The 27380-nt window shown below is 33.7% G+C and overlaps 1 protein-coding gene across 1 annotated transcript in view; it reads left to right on the forward strand.

Annotated features, from left to right (window-relative positions):
- Positions 1-27380, forward strand: part of LOC127836819 (transient receptor potential cation channel subfamily M member 8-like) — a 209662-nt gene that overhangs the window by 75450 nt on the left and 106832 nt on the right. Inside the window, exons 8-11 of the mRNA XM_052363421.1 lie at positions 3385-3524; positions 4264-4334; positions 16165-16312; positions 23714-23825. Of these exons, the coding sequence (XP_052219381.1) occupies positions 3385-3524; positions 4264-4334; positions 16165-16312; positions 23714-23825 (471 nt within the window). The remainder of the gene's footprint in view (positions 1-3384; positions 3525-4263; positions 4335-16164; positions 16313-23713; positions 23826-27380) is intronic.

Genomic DNA, 27380 nt, shown 5'->3' on the forward strand with positions numbered 1-27380 from the left:
AATAACACAAAATAGGCAAGAAAAAGTATACATTAAAGCCGAATTTCATAAAATGCAGCAAATACAAATTAGCGCCCCGAGCCGATAATGACGTACATATTTTCCTACAATAACCGAAGCATTCGTCTTTGTATTAGGATCGGAGATAGTGTTCGTGTGTCGTATGAATAGATGTCGTTGCAGGAATTCAAATAAACCGTTAAACTAAGTTTAGATGCACATCGTACATGTATGGTATACATGCTGGCGAAGTCGGCTGCACAGCCGTTTTCAATTTCAGAATAAAATATCTGGCTTATTTCGCATTTTTCGACACATGTTCTTCTTAACTTTTATTTTAATTTTTATTGAAATATATATATATATATATAGATTGTTACACAGTTTATATAAATTCATAAATATTTGACAAAATCGTATATACCCGCTTTAACAGGTTAGTCATTATACCCCATTACTGGTAATGGGGGCTATATAGGAGTCACTTTGTCGGTCTGTCTGTCGGTCTGTCTGTCTGTCTGTCGGTCTGTCTGTCCCGAACATTTCATCCGATTATCGCCAAACTTGGTCAGAAGTTGTATCTAGATGATGTCTAGGTCAAGTTTGAACATGGGTCAAGCCGGGTCAAAAACTAGGTCACAAGGTCACTTAGTGCGTTTAAAACCAAAAGTTTGTCCGGACCATAACTATGTCATTTATCGTTAGATTTAAAAATGACTTGGTACATTTGTTCACAATCATAGGATGGTATGTCACGCGAAAGAATTACGTCGATATCTCCAAGGTCAATGTCACACTTGGAGTTCAAAAGTAAAATGCTTGTCCGGGCCATAACTTTGTCGTTCATTGTGAGATTTAAAAACCATTTGGCGCATTTGTTCACCATCATTGGACGGTGTGTCGTGCAAAAGAATTACGTCGATATCTCCAAGGTCAAGGTCGCACTTTGAGTTTAAATGTCAAAAATGGCCATAAATGAGCTTGTCCGGGCCATAACTATATTATTCATTGTGAGATTTAAAAATCATTTGGCACATTTGTTCACGAAAATTGGACGGTGTGTTGCACAAAAGAATTACGTCGTCATATCCAAGGTCAAGGTCACGCTTTGAGTTTATAGGTCAAAAATGACCATTAATGAGTTTGTCCGGGCCATAACTATGTCGTTCATTGTGAGATTTTAAAATAATTTGGCTCATTTGTTCACAGTCATTGAACGATGTGTCGCGCCAATGAAGTACGTCGATATCTCCAAGGTCAAGGTCACACTTGGAGTTCAAAGGTCCAAAATGGCCATAAATGAGCTTGTCTGGGCCATAACTATGTCGTTCATCGTGAGATTTTAAAATCATTTGGCACATTTGTTCACCATCGTTGGACGGTGTGTCGCGCGAAAGAATTACGTAGATATCTCCAAGGTCAATGTCACACTTTGAGTTCAAAGGTCAAAAATGGCCCTAAATAATTATGCCATAATAATTATTAAAAATCGCCATAAATAAGCTTCTCTGTTTTTGTGAGGACAGCATGCAAAATAGTCTGTGTCAATGGAGCATGTGGGGGTATACGTCACGTCTGTGACAAAGCTCTAGTTGATGCAAGGCATTAAAGAGGCGCCATTTAACAGTTTATTTCACGACACAAGTAAAACAATAATGGGCGTGATAATTGCTTCTTTTTGATACGTTTTTTGACACCCTTTACAACGATTGGTTTGGAATATCTGACATATAAGAAAAAAAGGACATGAGAGACAACTGAAACAAAGGATAAGTGTGTCCAATCCATGCATAGGTAAGACACAGTTTTTCAAATCTTAAAAGAAAGAAGACTATAGTATTTGAAAAAAATGTCTTTTTGGACAAATAAACAAAAGATGTTTTTCTTTCTTAATGATCTTCGTCCGTTAGTAAGCTCATTCACCCGTCCGTTTGTCCTTAACAGTTTCGTGTCCATCCGATATTTCTTACAAACTTTTATAGATTTTCATGACACTCATATTTTCATTTCTCCTAAAGCTTCTACAGTTTTTTTAAGAAACTTGGATGAGATGTTCAAGTCAGAGTTACGATATGCAATTAAAGACACTTATCAGTATTTTCCAAGCAAGATCTCAATGGGGGTTAAACGTTTGCGGCTCAATATTCGTAAACACACTTATTATTAATTAAAATAAATTATCATTTTCATCAGCAATGGAAAGTATACGATAATTCGTAATTTGATTATAAGCTTTTCTACGCTATATGTTTTTTTACTATGCCAAAAAATTATCCCGGATAATGGAAATGAGTCCGCAATTAGACCGCCTTACATCCGTTTTCAATTTTCTCACGCGAATATATTTATATATAAAGTTGCATTTTGGGTTTTCACCTGATTGTGTAGATATTTCATACACCAATTCAATTAAGAAATCGGTTATTTTATTTGTATAACGATAACGAATGACTATATAAGCCGTAACTTTCGCAATCAAAATACCGCAACAGATCTGTATGCTTGCGTTTGAATCTTGCTTAAGAGTCGATTTCATTTTCATCGAGTGCCAATTCGTTTATATTGAGGAAAAAAACATCAGTACTATTGATCCAGCAGTTTTTCGATACCAGCCCTCATAAATTAACCCATTTCCAAAATCGTGTTTGGTCGGACACAACGGTGTCCACATAGAGATTGTCCATGTCGATCACTTTAAATAGCTAAAACTCAATAACCAAGTCATTAAACGATAGATAAACAGCACCTGTATGCACATTTTTCAATCGCTTACAATACCTATTGTTATCGAACAAGTATGATAAACACAAATTATCGCGTCTTTGATTCGTTAAAATGGTTCGAGTTAAATTGTTTACTGTAAAGATGGAGTAGTATTTTGGCAAATGAAGTTGCACTCCTTGTTTCTATTTTAGCATATTTATAAAAAGAAATATAAAAAAAAACAGGATATCATCCTGTGGGTTTATCGGGAAATGAAAAGTCACGTTGGTGAATTATCAAAACCGAAGGCAGCGTTGACGTTAAAATATAGGGTATGGTATTGAAGTAATATTTAAACTACATATTGCTATTTTTGAGTGCCGATCAATAAACACGGTCTGGGTTAATTTTTCATACGTTTAAATTAACAAATCGTTCTTTACTATCAAACACAACGCCCAAAACTTGCCGCGCTGAATCGATGGTATATTGCCAATCAAATGTGTGCCTTTTGTATTGAAAATGTGCTTCAATGTAAATATACGCTAAGATGTATTTTTTGATGCATGAAGAGTTAACTTCAGTGAACTTAACCGGCAATGTTAGAGCCCACTGGTATTTTGTTTGCGATTATATTTGTTACATGATAATGTGAAGTCTTAGTAGATTCGCACTTTTCAGAGCGTTTTATTGTCCTATTGAAGACACACTTCGAGACCCACGAGCCTTCAACTGAGAATGACGAGCTTGTACAGGCTGTTAGGAAAGGCGATTTCAAAAATGTTTACGCAATCATCCGCCAGGCATACACAGATTGCATAGTAAGATTCATCTAAAATGGAATCATACATTCTTGTCAATATCAACGCTTAATTTATTTAAATGTATACAAACCAGACATCGCCACACAATCGGTTTAGTAAAAATGATTGAGATAACTCATTATGTTGTTAAGTACTTTAATTTGAATAATGACAAGAATCTGTGGCTTTACATTAGTACCAAGAAAATGTCATACACGTGTGTCAGGCTATTTATGATTCCTAGCTACAAACCTAGATTAACATGCATGAATGTCGCGCGCGTCCGTTGGTACCCTACATTTAATTTCACAGCATAATCAGAACTTTGCTATACATGCGTATGCCTGTAGCGAAAATATGTTGTCGATAAGCTTGTTTTAATAATAACGCTTCACCATTGTTAATTTTCATGAAATAATACATATATTATTTAACACGTGCGCATAGGTAAAACATGATTTTAGAAGATGAAGTATTTTGCTAAATTGATTAAACCATTCATTGCGTTATTACTTTCCCTATGTGTGCATTATAGTTAAAAAAAAGAAAATTATGGCGCATGATATGAACCTCATTGATTTTGAATCATTATTAGACCTTAATTGCATAGATATTTTATATTTATGTTTTGATTACTAAAACATGTTTAGTATTTTATTACACTTGACATTGGATCATCCAAAATATAAACATCGGATCATTCAACTTATACATATATTGTCAAATGATATTTTATAATGTTCTTTCTTGGTTTTAGGAATTTACAAGTGGGTCGTTCGGCGTAGATTACAGTGGTGACTTTTTTGTCGTAGACGCCAATGGAGACAGGTACATACATTGATAGCCTAGTTTTTGATGTTTAAAAAAGTTGATGAACTCTGAGTGTCTATTAGATAATTGAAGATCGGCGTCAAGCTCAAACAGTTTCTTGAATAGCATGCATCCGCTTCGGGTACCTCAGTTAGTGGAGCGCTGGACTAAATATATAAGGATCACGGATTCGATTCCCCGTCGACGACATACTTGGACTAAATATATAAGTATCGCGAATTCGATTCCCCGTCGACGACATCCCTCTCTATGAGATAGGACCATATTCCTACATCTATATCCTACCCCCATATATGTAGCAAAGTATGTGCACTTAAACACAGGTGGTTAGCGTGTGGCAATGATAATAATTTGTAAAAGCATTATTGTGAACGAAAAATACACAAACAAGAACGAAAAATACACTTTTTCTGAAAAAACAACAACAAACTTTTCACTATCAAATATATATATATATATATATATATATATATAGGGAGAAAGGTATGTGAACAACCAGATACACAGACATACAAACCGACATATATATTCCCATTTGAGACTTCGGCGTTTGCGCCTAGCTACGGTGCAGAACGAGGCATACCTACTATGAAATCCCCATCCCCCTAAAAAGGATGGTTCATTCACAGTTATATATCTCGCACTTACACCGCAACAACACATCACGACGTGGGAACAATTTGTACATATACATAATGGACAATGTTACATACATAGGCACTTATTTACAAACATGAAACCATAGTTGTTTTAGGGCAGGATCCGATAAGGATTCTAGACTACCCTCACACTATGTTAGAAACACCGCGGAAATCCGTTGGATCAAGAAGATACAGTGAAATCATGAATATATTTGTGTATTAACAGGGAGATAATTATATTTCACAACAACGTCATTTCCTATTTCTGGGATCTATTAATAGATACTCGTTCACAGTCGATAATTTATATATAGGGAGGAAGGTGTGTGAACAACCAGATACACAGACATACAAACAGACATACATATTCCCATTTGAGACTTCGGCGTGTGCGCCTAGCTACGGTGCAGAACGAGGCATACATACTATGAAATCCCCTTCCCCAAAAAAGGATGGTTCATTCACAGTAATATATCTCGCACTTACACCGCAACACATCTCGACGTGGGAACAATGTTTACATACACAGAATGGACAATGTTACATACATAGACACTTATTTACAAACATGAAACCATAGTTGTATTAGGGCAGGATCCGATAAGGATTCTAAACTACCCTCACACTATGTTAGAAACACCGCGGAAATCCGTTGGATGAAAAAGATACAGTGAAATCATGAATATATTTGTGTATTAACAGGGAGATAATTATATTTCACAACAACGTCATTTCCTATTTCTGGGATCTATTAATAGATACTCGTTCACAGTCGATAATTTATATTTAGGGAGAAAGGTGTGTGAACAACCAGATACACAGACATACAGACAGACATACATATTCCTATTTGAGACTTCGGCGTGTGCGCCTAGCTACGGTGCAGAACGAGGCATACATACTATGAAATCCCCATCCCCCCAAAAAGGATGGTTCATTCACAGTTATATATCTCGCACTTACACCGCATCACATCTCGACGTGGGAGCGATTTTTACATACACAGAATGGACAATGTTACATACATAGACACTTATTTACAAACATGAAACCAAAGTTGTATTAGGGCATATTATATGTTATATACTATATATTATATGTAAATTTATACATATATATATACGTTTACAATGTTTTCAACTCAAAATGAACCAAAATCAGGGTGCATCGCTTTAAACAGCCATTAGTTCATAAATTGGTCCATAATTATATATATATATATAACAAAGTCTCTATTAGCCTTGTTGTATTTAAACAAAAACGCTGTACTATTTTTTGCCGAAGCTTTCGACCTCACGGTCTTCATCAGCGGCTATTTTTTATTTTCAGATGTTTTATTATGAACGGAAATGACGTCGTGCATTTCCGGCGTCAACGTTGTTTACGCGCCCTTTTATTAACGTTTATTCTTGCACGTTGATGCCATATGGTCGGTATGTCCTTAGTTTTGACTTCCACAATTGTTCCATGGTTTTGCGGTACTCGTCCGACCCGCTGAGTTTTTCGAGTCCCATTATTTGGAAATCATCCATGGAATGTCCGTCAGTGTAGAAATGTTCAGCTACCGGGTCACTGTGCTGTGTGCGAATACGCGACAGATTCATACAGAGTTCCGCCGGTATCTCCCACATACACGAACCTGCGACAGCGACGACAGTTGACCGCGTACACAACATTAGATGATTTGCAATCAACATTGTTTCTGACGCTGTACTTCCTGCCGCTGGGATCTGTGAAATATTCCGCCTTCATCATGTACGGGCAAATGGCGCATCTCTGCGCCCCACAGGGCCCGCTCATATTGGGTTTTCGGAAGAACATCCTATTGTGTTTTTTGTGCACTAGGATGTCTTGCAGGTTGCAATCCCGTCTGAAGGCTACTAATGGGGGCTCAGAGAACACTTCCTTCATTCTATCAGACGTGTGCAGCGTGTGTAGGTGTCTACGGATGATACGGCCGATGTTGGGTAGTGCGCGCGAAAACGTTATCACCAGCGGAATCCTTGTATTATGCTCCGAGTTTGTCTTTTCGCGCAAAAGGTCCTCTCTCTTTTTATTGTCGACCTTTATCTATTCGGTCTCTACAAACGCCCCGTCATTTCCACGGTTCACGAGCTGTGTTTTCACCGCCTGTCCGTGCTCCCGGTAGGCAACCTCCTCTGAACAGATTCTTTTCAAATATACCGTTTATCCTTAACTGAAAGGTCAGTTTTCTAAAAACACAAAGCTGACTTAAGTTCTTATTGCTTTCCGTAAAAACTGTACTCTACAGATTAACATTCTTGAAACATGCCAATCTTTAGGGTCATTTATAAAACACATTTTGCTACTATAGCAAGTTACATTGTTCCGAAAAACTTTTCCGATTTTTAACATATAAAATAGTATCTACTATAAATAAGATTTGATATATTACTTAAATATAAAAAAATGCAAAATAATAAGCTGCAAAGCTGAAAATTGAGTGTTAAATCGCTTGTTAAAGTGTCTTTACTATTTTCATTGTTATCAAATGCCTTGTAGAATACCCTCAAAATGGAAAGATCTAAATAACTACTACAGCTTACAGTATCATTATTGTGACAATTAAATACACTTGTAAATCTGCTGTTCTCTTAGAAATTGCGCGAAAATAAAGATGACTTGTGTAATATCACGTTATCCGCCTGGAAAGCGTGAGCATTTTCATTGTAATTGTAATAATGGAATAATAATAATAATAATAATAATTGTATTTAGGGTATAGATATTATGTTGTGGTAGCAGTCACGAATGTAAAAAATGGTTTGGACACTTTTGGACGTTATGATTTTTTGTTAGGTCATATATTTGTGTAGACGCACCCTCAATGGACTGAAGTCATCTGTCTAGTTATCATCTGCAGCCTCAGCATCGGGAATAATGTCATCATCGGACAAATCACCGACTTTAATATCAGAGTCAAACTCTGAGAAACCATAAAACTTAGACTCATCAGAGTCACTGTCAAGTAACTGAACTAAGTAATCAGCCATGGTAACATAATAAATCTGTGCAAATAATACGAGAATATAACAAGTAATACAAGCGTATGCGAATGCAATAGGAAATGCAGTGAGAACCCCGCCTTAAAATATCGAATTTTATACTGAAACATTAGGCGGTTAATCTTTTCATTTGTCGGCATTTTTTTTTCATTTCAGACTTCATGCAGTTTGCAGATCATAATCTCAGTGCTTTATTACCCGAACTCGTTAGTTTCTGGACACGTGTGCTACCGAAAATAGCCACCGTGATTGCGTTTTATGGCCCAAACAAGCACAAAGTGTCTAGTCTCCCGTGTGTTTTATCTCTAAATGTAAGATAAGCACGTGCACTATTAATTATTATGTTGGTCAGTACAAAAGGCCTTCTGAAAACCGCCGACTGCGTCTTTGTTTTATTGCTCAATCAATCACCAATAATCCAATATCCTGTGTATTACAAAAACACAATTTTTAGATAAGCACGTGTCGTCTGTCAAAACAATGATTATACACTTGGAGTCTTTTCTAACTTATCACTTTTCAAATCAATATAGCTCCTTTACTTTTGAACGGATTTTGTTGAAATTCGGACTCAGACTAATTCAATACATATCTAATAGTCCAAGTGAATTTAATTGAACTCGATCAACAGTAAATTATCAAACATAACAAATTAAAAAAATCATTGAACAAGTAAAATTCGCAAATCGTACATCGTAAAATAATTATGTGAACTGTAAAACGCATTTACGTACACGTTTATATGACCATCCGGCTTGTAACATCGCGCTCATACAAGCCATATTGTTGTTCTACTTAATGTTATGTTTTCCTGGTGTAAAACTAACATAGAATGATGAAATTGAAATTGAATTGGAATTATATAGCGCGCTGAACTACACTTGATGACTTTTCGAACGCAGCCTTGTTTCAAACTTAAATATCTCAGATATGAGTAAATATTTTGATTAAAAATTGTACATGTGATCATTTGACTTCAATATGTACAAGCAAACGATGGAACCATTCATCCGTAACGATCGGATGCGTCAGCAAGTGGGGAAGGTAGACTGCAACATGCCGACTGCGCTGTTGCGCTCCTGAAATTTTATTCGAGAGGTATTTATTTTAAAATTATTGTATGTTTTCCTTGTGTATCAACCCACCTAAAATTAAGAAATTGAAATAAAATTAAAATAATATCGCGTTCCGTCATTTGCACGTGATGCAACCACACCTACCCCACGTGCAAAAACGTCTGATTGTCGCGGATGAATGATTTTATCGTAATCTTGCACAGTGTACAGTCAATTGATCACATGTGAAATTTTAAATAAAAATCTAAACTCATTACTGAGATATTCAAGTTTGAAAAGTGATGCGTTAGAAAAGTCTCCAAGTGTATACTGAGTATGTCAGTAAACATATCGAATTAATTCTCGTATATGATCTCGGAAACGGGACTTGCTTTAAACATTTACCATTACGATATTTATTTTCATAACATTTGCTAAAAACAAATGAGAACCAAACAAACATACACAGACAAAACAAAATATAAATAATTATGACAAATTAAATGGGAAAAAAAAACGTTGGTTTAATTTTCGAAAAATCGCTTTAACTTTCTCCCAATTTCGAGAAAATGACTTATACATGTTGCATAAAATCTAAATATAGATGACGCCGTTAATTGGTCGTTGTACAATAATATGAACTTTACACGGCACTTTGTGTGCAATCAGATACAGTACAATAATTGTTGCAATATTGAACGAACGAAAATATGAAAATGATACAGCGTTTTTGACTTTTTGATTAGGAAAATGTCAAAATCATTTGCGAGATACCCCGATACTCAAATGGAAATTCACTACGAAGTTTTTACAATGTTGTCTGCGCTGCGCAGTTTTTGTGTTTCAAATCTTTAAATAGAAACATATGCCGAAATTCATTTGATACTTTAGAAAAATGTTGGATGTCTGTGTTAATGAGTTTTCTTGAGCACTTTTGTCGTCAATATTAATCAGAATTTGCATTTGAAAATGGACATTGGGAATACACGGGATAATCGGGTAATGGATAGAGACGGAAAAATGCGCATGAATGGGGTTTTCGATAGAGACGGCAATAAACGCATGTATCGGGGAATCGATAGACTCGGGATTATACGCATCTATCAGGGAAAGGGTTAAGAGACAGTCAATAAAGGTAATTCGGACAGATGATGCAAAATCTAATTCTCAATGTATTATGTAGTGAATTGTTTCGCAACGTAGTAACGCTCCATGTAATAAACATTATGATGCGAAACTCGGAGTCAATTTCTATCCGAGTTACATGTACATCGTAAATTATAGTTAATAAGATTGTTCGCCGAGTGACTCGGCATCATCAACAAATTCCTCGGCATCATGCCGAGGCGTGTCGCGGAGGCGAGATGCAGAGTGCCTCGGCGGACAGATGCGGCTACTCGGCGACCAGATGGTCGATTCCGAGTCGACTCCGCGAACACAAGGTGGCGTCTGACTCCGTGGATCGCGGAATATGTTTGTTTTGCGTGAGCTGTACTGTACCATGTTTTTGGGCAAGGATGCCTCGTGACGAAAAATGATCAGGAACGGCTACTTGCCAACATAAACTACAAGAAAATCTTCTCGCACTCGTAGAAATGCTAGGTCAGCTCCGATCTGACCGAGCGTTAAGTGCCGTTGTCCCCTACAGGTAAAACCATGTTTACCATGCTGTGTGTTATGTTAAGGAAAGTTTTGTGAACTTTAGGATGTTTTATTGCCTTTTAGTTTTTTTGGACGGATATAAACTGTATTGTTTATTTACTATAATTGTGTATTGTGTGTGGACTGCTGTAATGGATAATTGTGTTTGTTGCCTATGGTATGTTAACGAAAATGTAAACATATGTATTGTGAATGGATAATTTAAAGATTGTTTGATACAACTGTCGAAGTTTAAATGATGTTTCGGAAAGAGCTGCTTTTTTAAATATCTAAAAAGTCTAAATGTCCATATATATTGCTTGCAGGATTGTCATTTCACTTCTTTAATGGAAAAACAAATTTACTCACATTGGGATAGTGAATGCTATTTTAGTTTTGGCTCTTCCAATTCAAGAGGAGTATGCATTTTATTTAATAAATGTTTGCAAAACCTGAATGCTAAAGTGCACAATCAACAAAAAGATACAAAGGGAAACTTATTAATTCTAGATTTAACAATAGATAACCATATATTAACGCTGTGCACTCTTTGTGGACACAATAATGATTCTCCCTTGTTTTATAGCAAACTGTTTAATATAATAGAGACCATAGGAAATGAGTCTTATATTTTATGTAGGGATTTTAATTTATTACTTAATTTGAAAATTAATTATGCCAACTATAAAACACTGAATAATAAAAAGAAGTGGAGGGAATAAATATCTTCCGTAATCAATGATAAAAACCTTATGACACTCTAAGAGTCATAAACGGTGATGAAAAATGTTTTACCTGGCAAAGCCTAACACTATCCAAAAAGATTGGACTTCTTTTTAACAACTTATGAATTGAATCAGTTTATCAGGAAAGCGGAAGTACAAGCTAGCTACAAATCAGATCACTCCCCTATTTCTTTGGAATTGACTTTTATCAATATAGAACATGGAAAGGGCCTGTGGAAATTTAATAATTCGTTACGTTATGACTTAGAATATATTCAATGTGTTAAACAAAAATTGAAGAAATTAAGCAGCAATATGTCTTACCTGTGTATAACATTGAATAAATTAATATAATAGAACAGGACTTAATACAGTTTACCATAAAAGACCAACTGTTTTTAGGAACTTTATTAATGGAAAGCAGAGGTAAACCATATCATATTCGAGGTTCAAGTCTAAAAATAGAACAGAAACAGAATATTATATTTTAAAAGCAATTGAAGACATTGAACAAAAATTATCAAAATGAAAACATTCAAGAGCTCAATCTTTTGCATCAAGAACTCTTAGGCATACGGCTTTTGAAAATGAAAGGCGCTTTCATAAGAGCTAAGACATAGTGGATTGATGAAGGCGAAACACAAAATATTTTTGTAACTTAGAAACACAATATGCATCTAGTAAAAACATCCCTTTTATTTTAAACGATGAAAATCAACAGTAATTTGACAATCCATGTATTTTAAAAGATCTACCCAATTTTACAACACATTGTATACAAAGACTGTTTTTAATGACTCGTACACTGTACATGACGACCTTAAAGGCATACACACAATTAAATTAAGTACTGCAAAATCTCAGTCCTTAGAAGGGCGTCTAACTCTTAATGAAATATCAATTACTTTCAACAATATGAAGCATGACAAAAGCACAGGATCAGATGGTTTTTCAGAAGAATTTGTTTAAGTGTTTTGGAAAGCTTTGGCCACTTTATAGTGAGAAGCCTCAACTCTAGTTTTACCTCTGGACCATGTCAGTTACTTCAAAACAATGTATTATCACATTTATACCTAAAGATAATAAACCAAGACATTTTCTGAAAAATCTACGGCCATTTACACTTTTGAATGTAATTTACAAGCTTGCATCTGGGGCTATAGCTAACGAATTAAAACTATCCTCGAAACTTTTATTTGTAAAGATCAGACAGGATTTATTAAAGGCAGATATATTGGTGAGAATACCATACGTATATATGACCTTATGTTATTTACAGAAGATAACAATATCCCTTGAATTTTGATGACCATCGACTATGAAAAGGCATTCAATACTCTCGAGTTAGATTTTATAGAAACAAACATTATATTATTTTAATTTTGGTACGACATTGAAAAAATGGAGTTCACTCTTCCTACATAACACCTTGACGGCAATTCAAATCATTGGGTTTTTATCAGAGTTTATTACAATTGAAAGAGGCTGCCGACAAGGACACCCAATACGTTCCTATATTTTTATTCGTTGTGCTGAAATTTTGGCAATTAAATAAAAAATGGTAATGCAATCTAAGATATAGTGATAGGAAATATTGAAAATTTGTCAGTTTGCTTACGATACATCTCTCTTACTTGATTGCACCGATATTTCCCTCAATGCTACCCTAGATCTTTTAAATAACTTTGCCTAAGGTTCTGGATTGAAAATCAATTATGACAAAACAAATCTTTTTCTGGATTGGCTCCAAAAAGTTTAGCATACAATCAATTAAAACTAAATATAAACTAGTATTGGGCACAACCAACTTAAAATTTTAGGAATTATATTTGATGTTGATTTAAAGAAAATGTAAAGAAATTAACTTCTTAAGTAAACTTGAAAAGCTGCACAATATCATACATTTTTGAAAAAGAAGAACTTAAACACCCCTAAAAAAGAAAACTGTTATGAAATCAATATTACTTCACCTTTTAACACATCTGTTTATAGTTTTATCAAGTCCAGGAGAAAACAGTTTTAAAACTTATAATTAGCATGTTTTCGAATTGTGTATGGGATGGACAAGCACAAATTAAACAAACTATTGCTATTAAATCATATGATGCTGGAGACGTTGCCGTGACTGATATATATGCTTGTCAAAAACCTATGAAAATAACATGGGTAATGAAAATTGTTTCAAGTAATGAAAAATGTTTCCAACTAGTATATTCTATGTTTGATGTGGAGACAATGTTTAATTTAGGAAAACAATACGTTAAAAAAATATGTAAGTTTAAATATTGCTTTGGAGAGATACCCTTACATGTTACGTTTGGTATATTAATAAACAAAACGTCATTAAGTGTGAAGATATCCTTTACATGCCTTTATTTAATAACCACAATTTTAAGATAGGTATGAATATTATATATAATAAAAATATGTATGCTAGGGGAATAAAATATGTAAGAGCTATATTGTGCACTTCTCGATAATTTTTAAAATCTGTATTAGAAAATTTAATTGGTGTTAAAATTAACTTTTTATTTTATGAAGGTTAAATCAGAACTGTGAAGGAATATATCAGATTGTCAGGACTTCCATTTATAAAAAAATAATAACAATGTGCATTTATATCATTCTACTTGAATAGCATAGTATTTGGGTATAATCAAAACAAACTTGTTTATAAATGTTTTAGCTACAATACAGATGTACCCACTTGTCATTTAAAATGGAATACACTTTTTAATAACATTGAATGGACAAACGTGCATACACTTGTTTTTATTATATCAAGAGACACATACACCCAGTGGTTCCAGACAAGAATTGTTCACAGAATCTCAAGCACCAAATCTTTGTTATTTAAAATGAACATTGATCATGACAATTTATGTTCATGTTCCTTCTGTAATGAAAATGAAGAAACCCTAGTACATTTGTTCTGGGACTGCTTTTTTACAAAGAGAATTGTAAACTATGTTGTAGAATTATCAAGATCACATAACGTGCAAAAATATTCTATGCACAAACATATGTTATTTGGGTGTACAAATATACACGTTACTTATTATACGCCCGTATAAAATACGGGACGTATTATGTGAAACCCCTTGGCGGGCGGGCGGGCGGCGGGCGGAAGGCATCACTTTGTCCGGACTCTAATTCAAATTGTATTCATCCGATCTTCACCAAACTTGGTCAGCAGTTGCATCTAGTTGATATCTAGGCCAAGTTCGAATATGGGTCATGCCGGGTCAAAAACTAGGTCATAGGGTCAATAAGTGCATTTTCAAAGGGGCCACTTTGTCCGGACTCTATTTCAAATTGTATTCATCCGATCTTCACCAAACTTGGTCAGCAGTTGCATCTAGTTGATATATAGGCCAAGTTCGAATATGGGTCATGCCGGGTCAAAAACTAGGTCATAGGGTCAATTAGTGCATTTTCAACGGCGCCACTTTGTCCGGACTCTAATTCAAATTGTATTCATCCGATCTTCACCAAACTTGGTCAGTAGTTGCATCTAGTTGATATCTAGGTCAAGTCCGAATATGGGTCATGCTGGGTCAAAAACTAGGTCAAAGGGTCAATTAGTGCATTTTACTTTGTCCGGACTCTAATTCAAATTGTATAAATCTTATCTTCACCAAACTTGGTCAGTAGTTGCATCTAGTTGATATCTAGGCCAAGTTCGAATATGGGTCATGCCAGGTAAAAAACTAGGTCATAGGGTCAATTAGTCCATTTTCAACAGCGCCACTTTGTCCGGACTCTTATTCAAATTGTATTCATCCGATCTTTACCAAACTTGGTCAGTAGTTGCATCTAGTTGATATCTAGGTCAAGTTCGAATATGGGTCATGTCGGGTCAAGAACTAGGTCATAGGGTCAATTAGTGCATTTTCAACGGCGCCACTTTGTCCGGAAATACTGCCATTCTATACCTATGTAGGTCTAAACAATTATGATTTAAATATTGTGTTTTAGAGAACAAATGAGACTAAGTGTACACTTAATGATATCAATGCATATATATGAATATATCAGTTATATAAGTTGTTGTTTTTTTTTTTTGCTTATTTCCAAAACAAATACATCAATCATCAGTGTATCATCTCCAATGGCACACGAATCGGGCGTATATTGCTCCGTCACGCGGCGCTCTTGTATTTATGTTGTAATCCTAGAAATTAAAAAGTATATACCTGTATGCAAGACAAATGGTCTATTACCTTCAATAACGGGGCTAAATAACTATCTTTGCGTAGCATGAGATATTAACTCGAAACAAAAAATCAAGAAAAGGAAATACTAAACTTGTCAATTGTAAAACTGTTTATAGATCAATAAAAAAAATCGTAGTTTTGTTTAAATATTTAATACCATAGTTGTTTGATTTATGTTTATAATTGTCTGAAGTCCAACCGTTTGATTAAAGTCTTTTATTGAGTGAAGTCCAACCATTCTTCTTTCTTTTTTGTATCATAACATGGCATTTGCGTATGTTTCTCTGTGTGTGTGTGAACTGTAAGATTGTGTATATATAATGGAATGCGTGGAATTTATTTACCTCTATTATAGCATACAAGTTGAATAGTTAAAAAGAACTATATTTTCAAGAACTGTATTAAATACTAACAAATTAACATGTATTCTAACAATACAATTTGTAATGTATGGAGGTGAATAAACGCTATAAAAATAAATATTTATTTGAATAAAGTTTTACTATTCATATATTATTTCAGGAGGATTTTCACCCCAGATGATCTAATTAAAGATGGTAATACCAATGCTGTTGAGTGCAAAGCTATTGACACCCCTCACGATGTTGCTCCCGGTGACCTGGTGATGATCCTTCCGACCGCGATCTCATGTTTCATGGATATAAAGTTGGTACGTTAAGAAATGTGTGCATTTTACTAGACTATTTTATTCTTTGCTGTGTCTGTGTCACTTATAAATGTTGGTTTAAATTGAGATTTTAATAATATTTAATATACCAATGATTAGAAAAAACTTACACACGGAGAAATAATAGCACTATATAAGCACAACAGTCTGTGTTGTATTGAATGCCGTGCATGATGCATATATGTGTGATAATTATTATTTATTTATCAAAATCAATTAAACTTTACAGCGTCTCGATATTTGATTAATATACTACGGGATCCCGTTATTTTCATCGCCTTAGCATGGATTGAGTATAATGTCGCTACTAGAAATTGTGAGAATTATAAGGCGAAATCACGATATTACGATAACGATAACGCGACATAACGATGACAAAGAAACTTTATTACGAAAGTACGATGATGCTATTGTTAAATAATTTCTTGTTATCACCATATGACAGTAAGATGTTTCATTGTTCATAGTCCTTTATACATTATTCTTAAAACTCATAATGAACAGTGTCCTTTCCTTTATTCAAGCTGAGCATATTTGATATGATCTGTTTTAAGGAAAAACACATACCATTCTTAGTAAATCAAAACGAATTCAAATCTAATTTTTTATTTTTTATTTCTTATTTTTTTTATAAGAAAACTTTATTTACCTCGTCAATAGGTATGTGTAGGTCGAGGCCATCCTACTCCATACCTTACAAACATTATGTGTTAGTAGCAATTAAATACAGCCTGTGTTAGTATACAACTAAATGATTTGCACGTTTATAAACAGCGGATGCAAGTTTATATTTAGCAAAGTACAACGTATGGATGTATACATAGATACATAGTAGAGTAAAACTTTGTGAAAGCACCGAAAATACAAGTAGCAACTATACTTTCTATATAACACAGGGATCTTTATACTTAATAAGGAGATTTGTACTACACATATCATTGTTGCTTTTGTAAAAGGTTAAGAAAGTGTAGATTTGAACAAAAAAAAATTTGTGAAAACAAAACCACAGTGTATAGTTGAAATCATTCATTTCAGTGCACATCAATGTAAAGCAAGTACATTTTAAGTTATGGGTTCATTGATTAATAATCTTACAACTGACCAATTTGGAAATTCCGATCCTTGGCAAATGGTGTGCTTTTGAATTTCTCATGCTAGTTGAAAACTATTTTTAGCCCTGGTACTGTTGGGATTTTACTATGTTTTTTACAGATAAAAACATACCTTTTCATTTCAAGAAATAAAATATTAATGGGGTCATTTTTTCTGAACAAATCCCAAGTAGAACATCTTGGCAAGAAATGTTGGGAAAATTGATGTTGTTTAGATTCATTGAATATTTTATATAGTTGATAATGGGTTGAATGTGTTCACATTCCCAGAAAAGATGAATTAAGGTTTCCTCATGTTTTTTACAAAAAGAACATAGATTGTCGTTAACAATTTTCATTTTATATAACATAGATTTTGTACCCAAGATTCTGTGTACAATTCTAGTTTGAAGCCATTGTATATATGTATCTCTGGGGTTTTCAAAAACAAAGTTATGTACAAACTTCCAGTCAATGTTATTAAATATTTCATTCCACTTATTTTGACATGTAGCTTTTTCTTTATTAAATGTATATGTGCTATATATTGATTTATTTGGTTTTGCTTTAAAAACAATAACATTCAGATAGGAAGAGATAAATACTCCAGTGCTGTTTGGCTTGTTAACAGTAGCAAAACTGGATTTTTTAATAAAATCCGATACAGTTCTTTTAACTCCTTCATAGAATAAAAAACTTAGCACTTTTCCAGTGTAATTCTCAATATCATTCTTGGTCTTAAACCCTCCAGAGGTACATAATATGTCTCTAACAAGTCTAATTCCTCTTTCATACATGTTCTTATCATAAATGCAATTCATACCAATTTTAAAGTTGTCATTGTAAAATAATGGCATATTTAATACACCATCAAATGTACAAATGTTAAATTTGTTAACATAAATGCTATAGTAATTAAGAACATCATTCCAAAATGTGTTAGTTAATCTTTTAACAATTTTTTGCAGATATGCATTACCCATATTTAATTTTTTAACATCAAACAGTGAATAGACTAATACAAAGCATTTATCTTTACATAGTGCAAGTTTCTTTATCCATGTTAGCTTCAAACTTTTTTCAAATGAGTATATATCTATCATATTCAGCCCTCCCTCTTCATAAGGTTTGATAAGAACATTGTGTTTGATTTTTAAAGGACCATCCCATATGAAGTTGTAAAAACAATTGTGTATTTGATTTAATATATGTACTCCTGGACTGGGAAGAGCAATAAATAAATGAGTGAAAAGGGGGAGTAACATGGATTTAACTACAGTTATCTTTCCTAAAGGTGAGATATTTCTCCTTTTCCAAAAATGTATGATATTTTGTAACATTGCTAATTTGCTAGAATAATTATAATCAATCATTTTCTCTAGGTTGACATCAAATATGATACATAGTACTTTGAAATTGGTTGAACCCCACATAAGTTTGTATTTAGTTTTTATTGAATGTGTACTATATTTCTTGGAGCCTATCCATATGATTTTTGTTTTGTCATAGTTAATTTTTAGTCCAGATTCCAGGGCAGAGGTATGCAGTAGGTCAAGTGCTGTGTTAAGAGAACTTTCAGAACCGTCTAATAAAAGTGATGTGTCGTCTGCAAATTGGGAAATTTTGTATTCAACGGTGTCAATAGTTATTCCTTTAATTTGTTTTGAGTTTCTTATTTTGATTGCCAATGTTTCTGCACATAGTATAAAAATGTAAAAACTGATCGGATCGCCTTGACGGCAGCTTTTTTTCAATGTTGAATGATTCAGACAGGAATCCATTGATTTGAATGGCTAACATAGTGTTGTATAAAAAAGAGAGATCTATTTTCTTAACATTGGACCAAAATTAAAATGAATTAGAGTTTTTTCAATGAAATTGAATGCCAATGAGTCGAACGCCTTTTCAAAGTCTGCCGTTAATAAGAGTCCTGGGATTTTGTTATTTTCTGTATATTTTAGGATATCATACAATAGTCTAGTATTTTCACCTAAATATCTTCCTTTTATTAATCCCGTCTGATCTTTGGAAATTAATTTGTCAAGTACTGTTTTAAGTCTGTTTGCAATTGTGTCTGAAGCTATTTTGTAAACATCATTTAAGAGAGTTAATGGTCTAAGATTGTTAAAGGTTGTTCTTGGCTTATTTTCTGTTGGTATACAGGTGATAATACCTTGTTTTTGAGTGATTGGCATAGCTCCAGAAATAAAAGCATAATTAAGACTCCTTAAAATGAAATACTTAAGATCTTTCCAGAAAACTTAAAAAAAATTCTGTTGTGAAGCCATCTGAACCTGGACTTTTAAAATGTTTCATATTTTTCAATGTAGTTGAGATTTCTTCCATTGTCAATATGCCTTCTTATGCTTGAGCTTCATCGTTATTCAATTTTGCACCGTGTATCAAATTAAGTCCATCAAATATAGCGTTATCACTTTCTTTTGTTTCACTTTTCGAGTATCAAGTCTTGTAATATGAGGCAGCTTCTGCTAAAATTTCATTTTGATCATATATATTGTGGTCATTATTGTTTATAATATAAGGTATATAAGGTATTGTTTTGCTAGATGAGTGTTGTTTTTCCAAATTGCAAAAGTATTTCGTGGGTTTTTCGCCTTCATCAATCCATTTTGCTTTGGATCTTATGCATAATCCTTTAATTTTAATATCACTGATATCAGATAGTTTCTGCTGTAACAAAAATATTTTCTTCAATATTATTTTCAGTAATATTTTTTTCTAGAATTTCATTTTTTTTTATAATAAAATCTTCCCTGTCTTTCCTCTGTTTAGATCTGTATGATGAAAATGAGATAATTTTGCCCCTGACTTCCATTAACAAGGTTTCTAAAAAAAGCTGGTCATTTTCTAATATTTTGAACAAGATTACTAGTGACAAGGAAAAAACCCAATCTACCTTGTTGAAGAGTGTTTGGTTTTCGCCAAGTGTATTGATTAATAGTGCCATTCATTAGTCTAAAACTATCTATCAAGTTTCTATCATGCATTGCAGAAGATAACAATTCTCTTGACTTTTTATTATTGTTAATTCAAATCTAATTTAATTCATGAGTTTATTCACGACTAAAAAACCAGTTGCCTAGTCCTTTTGAGACCAAATTTGAAACGGCTGCTTTGTAACTTAACGACACAACCTTAACCCATTAATACTGAATATGCAGCTATTCGACAAGATGTCAAGCAACTTGAACACATTAAGTGCATGTTAAAAAATAACATTTCAGGTAAATTCTTCGCGCTTGAATAGTATTTCTTGTTCAAACCGAATCAGCATTTTCTACTTTTAACATTAACTTCATATACGCCAAACCTTAAAAACACCTTAACGAGTATGAATTAAGTATTTATATTATAAAACAGTGCATTCGATACAATGTCTACTTATTTTTGCTATGCATGGAAACATATTTATACCTGAGTTCATTTTTCGAAGCTGAATAATAAAAAATGATCCGAATGAGGCATTGACATTGTCTTATTATAACATGTTATCAAAAGGAACCACATAATACCACAACTCTATGCAAATCATTATATATGTACGTACGATATTTACATATTTTTTGTAGCGCATACTTAGCTTTATTTAATGATATCATCGTTCCTTTTTGCGGTTATAATATTAAAAAAGGGAACTATATCCTTATTCTTTACTGATTGACTGATATTGTCTTATTAAAAAACAATATTTAAATTATCCGAAGAGACCTTTATATCAATGAAAATCTCTGTACTTGTACGTAAGATATTCACGACAGTTATTGTAATTTATTTCAATTTTGTTTAGTTGAATGTTAAATCAGTTCCTGTTTAGGCTGAAAGAGGAAAATGAAACAATTCCCTCGTTCAAATCGAACAAGGAGCAAATTTATATCGTCTGTTGTTTATAAACTACCCGGTTCTTTTTCATGCTGCCGAATAAGGCACAAGAACAAGTTCTTGCCTGTTATTCAAATCGAATAAGCAACTGGTATTTTTAACCGCAACACGTAACTGTACAATTGCCATTCTGTATTATGTACGATTGTCAAATGTCTAAGATTTGTGAACGATTGTCAAATGTCTAAGATTGACACTTTAAACGTTGATCAATTGGCAATTTTGATTTCTACGAGTAACGCTATAATCTTTAATCAGTTGTCAATCTGGATTATAAATTCAATAATGTTGGATTCCATCTTTGTATCTTAACGTTATTCAACATCGCGACAATCGCAGTTGATTTAAGGCAAGAAAAACAACATGTTCTGCTACAATGTGTTGCGATCTCAAAGAATCGTGAATTTGATAGTCGATAGGGCTGTATGTCCTCGTTCGTGTCCATTCGTGGTCGATCAACGCCTTAAAAACGCAACATCAAGCCTATTGTATCACACGCCGATTAAAATTTTATAAATGGCAAACTAATTTTGGCAACCCGATCTTGTAGTATTCTTACTAATAATATTGTGATCGCAGCCCAACTTGTGCAAGAAAAACGTCACGATCTGCAAGTTTGGAATCTTCACATTTCAGTGAATTTTGTAAAATGTTCAAATAGTTGTATAGTTGTAGACTATAATAATGACGGAAACGTACACAATTAAACCATTCTTGTAAAGCACGCACAACAAGCACATGTTTAAGATATAGTATGAGAACTACAATTGTATGTTAACATACATCATTAATTTCGTTTAAGGTTGTTATGAAGTTCAATTTTAACGAGAGATATCTGCCTTGTAGAAATAGAAAATAAATCGGCAAAATAATAAAACATTCGTTTTCAACATCTGCTATGTAATGAACGTAACTCTTGTTGTAGCAATGCAATATATTTCTAAATTATTCAGTGATTCGGGAGTTAAGGATTGATCAGGAACAGTCAGCGAAAATTGTACATATACTCACCGAAAATAAATCTTAATATATGTTTTGTTTCTTTACTTGTTCGTACTTTCATAAAAGCGCATGTTCACTGATTCCTGTTTACTATGAACTGATATGTCGCTGCTGTATAATATATGTACTGATGTCGGCATATATTGATTATTATATCGTGATAAATTGTCATTACAATTAATTGTTCAGTCGTAAAAAATGCAAATTTTCACGAATCCTCATGAGGCGTTTCAATTTTTTCGATTAACTGCGTGTGTGAAAAAAGCTTTAGACGATCATTACACAAATGCCAGTGTTTTAAACTCGCAATTAAATTGTCATCACAATAAATGGTTAAGTCGTGAAAAATTCAAATTATCACGAATCCTCATGAAGCGTTTCAATTAGTTCGATTAACTGCATGTGTGAAAAAAAGCTTTAGACGATCATAACACAAATGCCAGTTTTTTAAACTCGCATTGCATCCATAATCGTATCCGTTTTTTCCTTTAAAGTAAAAGAGCATTTGTGAACATAATGTACTATATAAAAAGGTTAAGGCTATGACCAAAACCGAATGCTTGCAACCGTATTCAGTTCGGGTCTGCCAGGCTGAACACTGGTACATGTATGTCCTGACGTATATGTATGCCCTGACGCGTCGATGGGATTTTCTTTATCTTATATAGAACCGAATCTTGTCACCAAATATATAAGCTAGCGTATAATTAACGATTTGAACACAACTGCTACATATCACACATTTTGAAAATCTCGAAGAAATTCTAATATACATATTCATATTGTGCCGATTCAGATTCAGAAATAGATCCCCAATTTAAATCTGATAAATACATTTTTACCACTCTAGATGCCGCATTAAGGATGCGATCGTTAAGATTCTCGAATAAAAACTTTTATTTTATAATTTCTAAGCCAAGTAAGATGTTGTGTCAATTTGGGTAAAAACTAGGTCAACAAGTCAATATTTCATTATTTTGTGTATTTTGATTACAAGTGAACACTTGAAGTGCAATATAGTTACCTTCCTGTACAAAATATCGGTGATATTCAGAAGTACTTGTCTTGACATTATCAGTCAGCCATTTTAGTTTGTAGGCACTCGTTTCTTCGTGAATTAAGTAATCAAATATAAAATGACACTGCGTTTGATCCTTAAGAATGCGGAGACTTAAATATGCTGTGCGTATTTGAATGTACGCACGCTTCGCTTATTAGCGAATGCATGCAAAATATATTTGTATTGTTCAAGTAAAACCAAAACACTGAAAAAAACACTTCACAAATGTCTAATTCTTAATGTATTTGTTAATGTTTAAAGTTGTGTTATAATCCTTGTTTATGGCAGACGTATATGCTCTTAATATGAATACATATTTTTGTTTTGTAGACACTCGGTAAAGTTGGTACGATAGTGACCGTGCGCGGAGATTTCTTTGATATAAGAGTGTGCGGCGATATCTATACGTACCGCTGGCAAGATGTTTTTATTGTGGATCGAGGTAAGAATAGCCTATAAAAGCATTGAATTCATTTCAGTCAATAGATTAGGAATAAATCATATGAATATGTAAGTTGTATTTCGCCGCAAAAACTGCGGTCTACACTTACAAGAATTCGCTATAACGTTCACAGTTGAAGAAAATTAACTATAACTTGATCACAATGCTTAATATAGTAGATATATAATGGCTCTACATGCACAAAAAGCCACCATGTGACGAACGGACAAAAAATGGAAGCACTTTGGTACTATGTCATGTTTCACGTTTACAAGAAGTATGTGATACAGCGTTTTAACAGAGGGGGTAATTACGTGATAGTCAAGATGGCGACGTCCACGCCGGGACAGTTATTTTTCGCCGTATTATACCCTTTATCACTCTTGTTTAATTTTTTATCGACGCTCACTTTCCAGCCATATCAGTTAAAAAGTGATTACATTTATTTCATATTTAAATTAACTTTGTATCTGGACTTTACTCGCCGCAAATTTTCTAAGTGGAGCCCTAATTAGGTCATCCCGCTTAGAAATTTTGTCGAGAAAAGTCGAGATATAGAGCGAATATTACAATAAAATAAACGCCAGCAACTTTATTGCTAATATGGCTGGAAAGTGGACGGAATTTAAAAAATAATACTAGTTATAAAATGGTATAAAACGGCGAAAAAATACCGGCATCGGCATGGACGTCGCCATCTTAATAATCACGTGATTGCCCCCTCTGTTAAATATGATGGGCGTTTTTAACTTAACACTTGGGTTTTACTCTTTGGGAGATTTAAGTGAATATGAACTTTTCGATATGTTTGTGAACATAATTGTATTATATGTGTAACATTCCGTTACTTAGAAATCTATTTATTCAGGAATCGTGTTCACTAGCCTGAATAAGTATTCTTTGTCTGTATTTACAGCTCATGATCTTATCATTTAAAAAGCACGACTGTTGAAAAAAAGTCCAAGTTGTTTACCAACTGCTTTGACAAAAACAGAATATAAGAAACAGTTCTTTTTTTCACACTTTAATACGTCTGTTTATTATGCTCCCCGATAGTCGCCGCTTAACTAGTCCGCTCGAATGCTATTTTCGTCGTTTCTGTGTGGGGTATTAGACTTTAGCAGATAGAAATATGCGCGGCTGGCTCATCTCGATTTTTAACCATGAATATGGTTGAATTTAGTTTTTAACCATCTTGTGGATGAATTTATTTTTTAACCATCTAGTGGTTGAATTTGGTTTTAACCATCTCGTGGTTGAATTTGGTTTTAATCATTTATATGGTTTAATTTGGTTTTAACCTTCTCGTGGTTGAATTAAGTTTTTAACCATCTTGAGGTTGAATTTAGTTTTTAACCATCTAGTGGTTGAATTTGGTTTTAACCATCTCATGGTTGAATTTGGTTTTAACCATCTCGTGGTTGAATTTGGTTTTAACCCTGACTATGGTTTAATTTGGTTTTAACCATCTCGTGGTTGAATTTGGTTTTAACCATCTAGTGGTTGAATTTAGTTTTTAACCATCTTGTGGTTGAATTTAGTTTTTTACCATCTAGTGGTTGAATTTGGTTTTAACCATCTTGTGGTTGAATTTGGTTTTAATCATTGTGGTTGAATTTAGTTTTAACCATCTCGTGTTTGAATTTAGTTTTTAACCATCTCGTGGTTGAATTTTAATTTAACCACGTTTATGTAATTATGGTCATTTGTGATTGCTTAACTACGTTATGGTTGAATTTAAATTACAAAAATTCAACCAAATTAAAGCCACACCTGAACCATGAATCGCGAAATATATGATAATTCAATTTTCTTATTATCGTGACGGGGCGGATGGAGGACTTTCGACCGTGTAGGCCTATGCAAAATATTCTCTTTTTATATGTTTAATTTCAAAGTCTTGGTAAACAATGTCGTTTGGTTTGATCATTCCGAGTAAGAATGCCGTGGTAATAGCACCTTTGCGATATTTGTTTTCCTCCATATCACACTTTAATTTTAACACGTATTTGTCAATCAACCGAAGTTGTTCCCGTTTTGTAACGTTGTACCACTGTTTTTTTGACTCTTTAGTGGTTGCTTCCATCTTTTCAAACTCATCGTTTTTAGTCCAGAGCATTTGATTAAGTTCATCATGCAGTTGGACGCTGTATGTTTTTGGTATTTTAAACGTTTTATTAAATTTTAATAAGGTAGACGTTCCATCGTCTGTGTCAATAGTCATACCACATTTTCCAAAACCAAGAAGTTCCAAATACCTCTTATTTTCCTTATCAGTTTCGCGCTTACTACATTATAGAAAAAAACGGATACAATCTTATTTTTTATATTAGAGTTTGATATTCTTAACTCAGGTTGATTAAACATACAACTGCAGAACTTGAACTCCAAGATCTCTGGCTCCAGAACTTGCTATTATATTGAGTCTATAATACTGGTATGCTGAAGTAGTTGAAATATAAAAAAACAAAGGAGCATTAGCAGATCCAAACAATTTAGCTGTAGATGTCAACAGTGGTTCAAATTCTTTTCCATGATGACTTCCACTAATAGTCCATCCAGTTATATTTTTACCATCTATAGCTCTAGCTTTTAACGCCACCAAATTGTCACGGGTTCAGGACATTTAATTTGAAGCCAACCAGTTTTTGAAGGTGTAGCCCAGCTTCCATTAGACCCATCATCGTTAAGACTAATAAATGCACCATATGCTCTAAATTTATCATCAGTAACTGAACTTGCAGTTGTTACAAATCCAGTTCTACTAATATTCTCCTCCAAAATTGGAACATAACCCGAATAACATTTTTTTAGTAAAATTATTAGCATAATATTTCGTAACAGCATCTTGATCATCTATATACTGTTTATTATTAGTAGTTGCTTCATTCACTAAACTAGTGACTTGTGAACAACTGGGTGCTTCATTTCCACTGTACAATGTAGGATAATGAACAGGTAATCCTTTAACCATCCTACCACCCATGTTTAAATCACCAGTCATAGTATCTCCAGACTTTGAAACTGTTCGATTATCAACATAATTTTTTGTTGCAGCGTCTTGAGCATTAGCAGGATCAAATACATTGATTAGATTGTGAGAATCCATGTTAATATTTTCAGCAGCTGCATTTTTACCATCTCTTCTTAAGAACGTATTAATGGCTTGTGATAATGTGACAGCTCCTGAAATAACTCTTTGCGACGATCCGACGTTTGTTTTACCAAATATATTTACAGACATTTTTATATACACATGTTTTTAATATAATGAGTTTATTACATGTTGAAAGCTTTCGCTCTCATATTGTTTAAGAATGTAAAGACACAGGTGTCCGCAAAAAAACCTCACCATCCGTCTGTTCTCTTTTGCTATTATAATACACAGGATTCCTTATATAGCAAACGAGTTCAACTGGCGGTGCTAACCCCTGTCAAAGTACAGTTTTTCATGACCGTTTTTTATCCAAACAGTCCAGTGTATACCATTTCCTCGCGAGTCGCATAAATTTAGAATTCCACATTCTACCTTTTAGGGCTTTTCGGAAGTTCATC

Source organism: Dreissena polymorpha, chromosome 7 (genome assembly GCF_020536995.1).
Source record: "Dreissena polymorpha isolate Duluth1 chromosome 7, UMN_Dpol_1.0, whole genome shotgun sequence".
Classification (NCBI taxonomy): Eukaryota; Metazoa; Mollusca; class Bivalvia; order Myida; family Dreissenidae; genus Dreissena; species Dreissena polymorpha.